Raw genomic sequence first — 6,373 nt, forward strand, 5'->3', positions numbered from 1 at the left:
ACTATATTATGCAAATAAAGGCTCTCTTCAGCTAAAGTGGAAAAGCATTTTGAAAGGCTCTCATGTACAGTAATGAGGATTCGTGATAAGGAAATTCAGTATTTAATAGATGGAGTTTGTTAACTAGCACGGTCTATTCCACATCCGGGTGTCGTGACAACTCCTTACTAGTGCTGAGAGTTACGGCACCTGCTATGGATGCACAACAAAGCAGCAGGCGACCAGGGAAATGGTCCCCTTTATATTACAAATCTAATTCTTTGCGTCTCTTTATTAGCATGTGATGCTGCACCAGGAATGTGGATTTGACCAAGATCTTTACAATGCCATATATAACATGCAACCTCTCAGACCAATTGCAGGACATCCAAACTTCCTTACTTAGTTTTACTCTTTCGTTTCTGAATGCAGGGCTGCTGCTGCCAAGTCACTGAACAACTTCCAGCTAGCTATGGAAACTGTTTCCTTTCCCTCCAATCAATTAAGAATTTGGCTTATATATTTAAGGACTTGACTATAGTATTCCTTAATAGGTAACAAAGAACATAATAATTGAGACTTACAGTTATTCCAGATGGAGCAAGAGACTGTGCTGCCTTTTGGGAAATCAGAGCCTTCCAACTGCGGTGTAGAGAGCAAGGCAGGGTGCGGGACAGTGGTTGTGTGTTATCAGGCTCAAAAAAGGATACGCGTTGAATACAAATAAGAAAGGTGTGTTATCAGTATCCACAGATAAGTGTGCCAAGACTAATGCTGACAAATAAACTCCTCCTCTTTTGTCTTCAAGAGGAGGCTGGACAAATACTTGGCTGGGGCAGTATGACCCTGGCACCTGTTCCTGCCCGGGGCAGGGGGTCAGACCTGATGATCTGTTTAGGTCCCTTCCAACCCTGAGCACTATGATACTATGAAACAAGTGTAACATAACCATGATTTCCTTCGGGAGCAACTGGTCATTACTGAATAGCAGCAGCTGTAACACGATGGAAGAGCGGGCATATTTATTGTGGGTTGCAAAACATGATCTTGCATTTTACCAATATGAACATCATTATTTTTGGTTGTCAGGATCTGGTATCGTTTGTAGCCGATTATCTCACAAACCTTTTTCAACTAATTGACAATAATACGTTAATTGCACTGTATTGTTGCCAGATACTGCAACAGGTAAGATTTTTTTTAGTGGCATCTTTTATTGCACTTACTACCAGCTTTTGAATGCAAGATGCTTCATCAGGACCTGACGACGAATGACAAAGCATATCTTGCATTCAAAAGTTTGTCCAACTCTATCCCAACTATGCCACTGGTCCAAGAAAACATATCACCCTAAGAAATCCTTGCCTCTTGCATAATCCCTGGCCCATCATAGCTACAACATCACTAACACTACCATATACTGTAATTAAATTAAAATTGTGTTGTCAAATACAGTGGAAATGTAAAGCACCAATTTTTCTAATCTATTTTATAGGCAACCAATGGGATAATTAATGGGATGTCAGACAAAGAAAGAAGAATGCGATAGTTTAAGCACTCTGAAGGAGCAAAACAGGTTTCAGTAATTCAGTGATTATGCAGCAGAGCTGCTACTGTTGGCAATAAGCATGCTGGCCTGCAGGTGAGAAGTGGCAAGGGCTCAAAGAAGAAAGTAGAACTTATGCAGGAGGAAAGGTACTATGAGACGGGGGTGGGGGGTGTCGCTTAAGGTTTGGGTGCCAGAACCCTGTTCTCTGAAATGAACACCTAAGAAGAGTTTCTCTTGGCCATCTTAAAATTCATACCTTTAAGTAATAGGACAGTTGTTTGGGTGAGAAATTTTCTTGGGCATAAAATCAACAAAAAACAAAACCCAGTTTACCACAGATACTTGTATATACTCACCGGTGTTTCACTTCCTGCAATTATAAGCAACTAGATTTTACATATCAACGCCATCTTAATACATTTAGTTGCAGAATAATTTTTGAACCAGTACTTTGTACAGTAGCAGATGCATGGAAGTCTGTAGTCTATTATTTACAAATTTGAAACAGTCATTTTATGATTGAGAAATACCAACTGTTGTTGAGTTAGTAGGTATCAGTTTTTACATGGACATGTCAGGCACACAGACGGAGGTGGACACAGGCTTATATTACAAAACAGCAGGGAGTGCAAAAAGCAAAGACCAGTAACAAAGTGGAGACTGACTGGAATGACATCTTCCACAACACTACTGGGGGACAGTTTTATGAACTTAGCACAAAGTTGGTAATTAGTCTATAAATACCAGGTGCATAACTAAAGTTTTGTTTTCAAATATTAATTTCAGTTTATGAAGTTATTTCATATCCTGTTAATTAGATTTTAAAGTGATGGCACAGTAAACAAGCACCTGAAGTCATGGACTGAATCAAACAGTATTTAACAAAACAGCTATAATTTAATACAGAAATCAGTTAAATTGCAAGATTTGTAGCTTTAATGCTCTTGCTGGAACAGGTGAAATTAACAGACATTATGACAGGTTCCTCCAAGAGGCTAAAACTGGGTGCTCAGAACAAGGGAATATATAAAATAATAAGAAGTGAAGCAGTCCACTTGGTTCTGAAGTAAGACCAACCTTATTGCTAAACCATTCTTACAGTTACAAGTTACTCATTTGCACTTTATTCCTCTTAGGAAGTCCAATACATTTTTCAGTGTTCCAAAACCTGATGTAGCAGAACTCAAATTTTGGTCATTATGCTTTCATAGCACTCACGTTAACATAAAATTTGCAATAACTGGATAACACTTCCACCAAATGGGCAACAATAATTGTCCATTAAGGAAAGTGGTTTCATTATGAAAAGGAAATCACAATCCTACTAAATAGACATATAAACACGTGCAACGACCAACATAAATGTAAATAAAGGATATTCACATGGGGAGGGCATGGCACAAGAAAATTTTAGTTTAAAGAGGACTATCTTAGTGTCAATAATATGCATAGCGAAGATCAGAATTCCATCCTTCAAACCTTCCTATTTGCAAGTAAATATTCACTGCCCTCCCACCATTTATCACAGCAAATTTGAAGATGGATGCTGTCAGTAAAAGACCATCTAGTAGTGCAGCATATTGGATTACCAGCTATTTTTCAATACCACAGGGTGCACTGATAATGGAGGGTGAACATTAATCATTTGCGACCAATTCAAAAGCTAAACATTTTCAGCACACAGAAAATGATTTCATGGTCCATTATAATCTACCTCAAGGGTGTCCAGCCTGGAGCATGTGTACCACAAATGGCATAGGGGGCAGGCGGCACAGCAACAGATAGGGCAGGAAGCACAAAGCGTAGTAGATCAGGGAAGAGGAAGGGGATTGGAGTGGCACTTGGAGAGGGTGCCTGGGTAATCTGTGGCATGTCTGCCAAAAAAGTTGCCCCCCACCACTGATTTAGCTGATACCTGCCAAATCTCTGCACTTCACTGGTGATAACGATCCTCCTGAATTACTTTGTTCCTCCATTTTCAAGTTTTCACTGCTTCTCTCTTTTCTGTTGGCTACCTGATACTTTATCTTACACCCTGTTTCTGTCTATACATGGAGTTTTACACTAGCTACTTAGCTCTGCTGTGTTTGCTTCTCTCCCAGAGACCCGAGGAAGGGTACTGTGATACCTGAAAGCCTGTCTTATGTCTGTCCCAGCCACGCAGTTGGTGCAATAAGATACCATCCAGACAAACCATTGCCTCTAAACACTTTAATATATTTATCAAAACTATTCCTGAACTCCTCCTTTCTCAATTATACAAAATATACAGATTAAAAAAATCTTTATTGCCTATGCTGTAGTTTGCATTAGCTATAACATTAAATGCACAGACTGAAAGGGTCCCTAAATACGTTGGCATGATTGAATTGTTTTACTTTTAAAACCATCTCAACCCATTGCAGAAGATGGCTGCACGCATTCACCAAAAACTCGTTTAAAAAAGAAAAAAAATCTGTAAGGTTTTTCTGCAGAATAGTTTGGTACATAAAAATTTGTTAATGAACAGGATAGCTCATTTAAAACATTCAATCCATTAGCCCTAAGAAAGAAAATCCTTTTATATGCCATTAGCTATAAACTTATTTTCAGTTACATGGTAGACGTACCAAAGAATGAAGTTTCTTCCTCATGTATTCGGCCTGAGGCCGAGACAGAGCTCTTGTTAGGTACATATACCTACAGAGTTACTTTTTATACAGAAGCTACTTGACAGACCTAGGACTTGCAAGTACTATTACAAGAAATGAGGCTGGGGCATATTCACACAAATTTGAAGGACACAATATGAAGGAGTTAACTAATTTTAACATTAACTTTAATCATTTCCCTTTAAATGCAGTTGTCAAGGTAAACAAAGCACATTAACAGTGCCAGGGAGATTCAGAACATTGCCAATAAGTTCATTCTTTCCAAATATACTATTATGCCGAGTGGTTGACGATGACAGCAGGCTTCCAAGTAGGTTAGACTTGTCTTTTTCCCCCAATCTAATTAGGGAAAATTGATTTTTATACCCAGTAACTTGAAAGCAACTAGCTGCATAATAACTTGTGTTAGTTAGCTGCTAAATACTAGTCACCGGAACGTTATGCACAGGTGTTGCAAGAATAAAATATGCATTATAGAGAAGTATGGTTTTAAGAGTCAACACCTGCTTCTTATATCCCAGTATTTACAATGCTGCACATAATACAAGAAGTTCACTGCTGCTTTAAATTGTAAAGTAACCATTGCAGGGCAGGAAGAAAATGTCATTTATACACATGAATTTTCAGGAAGTATGTGTATGCAGTGTGCTTTTGCATATGTGAGCAAATGTGCACATGTACATGCATGATTGGAATGCAGTTTGATAACCTATTTTCAGAAACTGGAAATCACAATTCTATGAGATTTGAGGTCATCCTCAACTATGAAATTAAACAAGGAAAAAAGAACCATGCACAAAACACACACCTTATGTTGTCCATCATGATGATGTGATTTTTGATGTAGTGGTCTACAGATCTGAACCATGGCCTGTATTTCCAACAGGTAGACTGCACAGATGTAAAATATTCTCTCCAGTTAAAGATACCTAAATAATCAAATGTATTATGTGTGGTCATATCTACCACAGGAAAATAAAGCTTCTCTCCAAATGCCTCATGTTGAGAATGTACACTATTTACAACATGCTTTGGTTTCAAAAACTTTTTGAAGAGATATTTTGTTTATTTTAATTGTAGACTTCAGGAACTGAACTAGAGATAGGTAGACAAAGGATGTTCTGTGGCAACCAAATGAGGGATATGCAGACACCTCCTGCATAGCTTTTGAAACGTGTACCCCCATTATGTTTACAGAAGTGCATTTATTTGATGTTTCAAAATGATTGTTCTATATGTATCTACAGACATTTATATGCACATGTATCATGTACACATAATTAGTTTATTAATATTGGCATTTCAGTGTAAAGCCATTTAGAGTTATTTTGATCATAACTTAATTTTCTATGTTAGACATTACAGATATAAACCCCATCCCAAAGAATGAAGCCTGTCAGTAAAGGTGCTATCGCAGGTCACATCTGATCTGTACCCCTTCCACTAAACAATGTAGATGCCAAATGGCAACGTGACAAAAATAAGCTTGTTTCATCTCCAAAATTGAAGAATCAGACAATTACTAAAATAAACATTTTTTTCGGTCTTATTTTGATGGTCACAGTGTGACAGGGTATGTCGAAAGGTGTTAAATCCACAGATAGAGGAAATCTCACTCAGAACAGGCACAGTCCAGTTCAACTGAGCAGATGCTCAAATTAAGGCAGTGTCCCTCACAGAAGAACACATCGGAAAAAGCTGCTTTTCTTTTGTTGGTCTGGAGTGATTTTGACTCCCTGGTTGCTGCCTTGTGGGCTATTGCCTTCCTAAAGATGCAAAGAATTTAAAAAGGTTATTTATTTATACTTAACAGCATCTAGTGTGATTAATGATTACCTTCCATCTCAGCTTTTCAGAACTAGGGGTTTGATTCAAAAGCCTACTGAATTCATGGTAAGTTTTCCAATGACTTCAACAGACCTTGGGTCGGCCAATGTATTACACAATAAAAATATTTTCTGCTAAATTTGGCTCAAACAAACATGGACTGTGCATATTCTCTTTACTTCTAAAACAGCGGTTCTCAGTGGGCATGCCACCAGCCCTCGTCAGAGGTGCTGTGATGTAGGTGCTGCTGTAACAGTGGCAGTGGCCAGGTCAAACTGCTCTTTGCACACTCCTGCTGCATGAGGGCTGTGATCAGCCTAAAGCAGGCAGGAGCTGGTTTGGCTGTAACCCTTTTCCAATCCAGCCC

At 38.5% G+C, this 6,373-nt stretch overlaps 2 protein-coding genes across 12 annotated transcripts in view; one reads left to right on the forward strand and one right to left on the reverse strand.

The window, feature by feature from the left end:
- Positions 1-1,627, forward strand: part of CIB3 (calcium and integrin binding family member 3) — a 26,443-nt gene extending 24,816 nt beyond the window's left edge. For 2 of the 5 annotated variants that reach the window (XM_019513683.1, XM_019513687.1), the window contains exon 5: positions 412-557. In XM_019513683.1, coding sequence (XP_019369228.1) covers positions 412-514 — 103 coding nt within the window. In that variant the 3' untranslated portion in view covers positions 515-557. Of the gene's footprint in view, positions 1-411; positions 1,137-1,474 lie in introns of those variants that run through there. The other 3 variants (XR_002096666.1, XM_019513685.1, XM_019513686.1) reach the window with 3 other exon arrangements.
- Positions 1-6,373, reverse strand: part of RAB8A (RAB8A, member RAS oncogene family) — a 22,968-nt gene that overhangs the window by 11,025 nt on the left and 5,570 nt on the right. For 2 of the 7 annotated variants that reach the window (XM_019513682.1, XM_019513675.1), the window contains one exon: positions 4,319-5,945. The exons of 4 other annotated variants lie outside the window; for them this stretch is intronic. In XM_019513682.1, coding sequence (XP_019369227.1) covers positions 5,853-5,945 — 93 coding nt within the window. In that variant the 3' untranslated portion in view covers positions 4,319-5,852. Of the gene's footprint in view, positions 1-4,318; positions 5,946-6,373 lie in introns of those variants that run through there. One more of the 7 variants, XM_019513681.1, reaches the window with a different exon arrangement.

Source organism: Gavialis gangeticus, unplaced genomic scaffold, assembly GCF_001723915.1.
Source record: "Gavialis gangeticus isolate Ggan-Ray unplaced genomic scaffold, GavGan_comp1, whole genome shotgun sequence".
In the NCBI taxonomy this organism is placed as follows: Eukaryota; Metazoa; Chordata; order Crocodylia; family Gavialidae; genus Gavialis; species Gavialis gangeticus.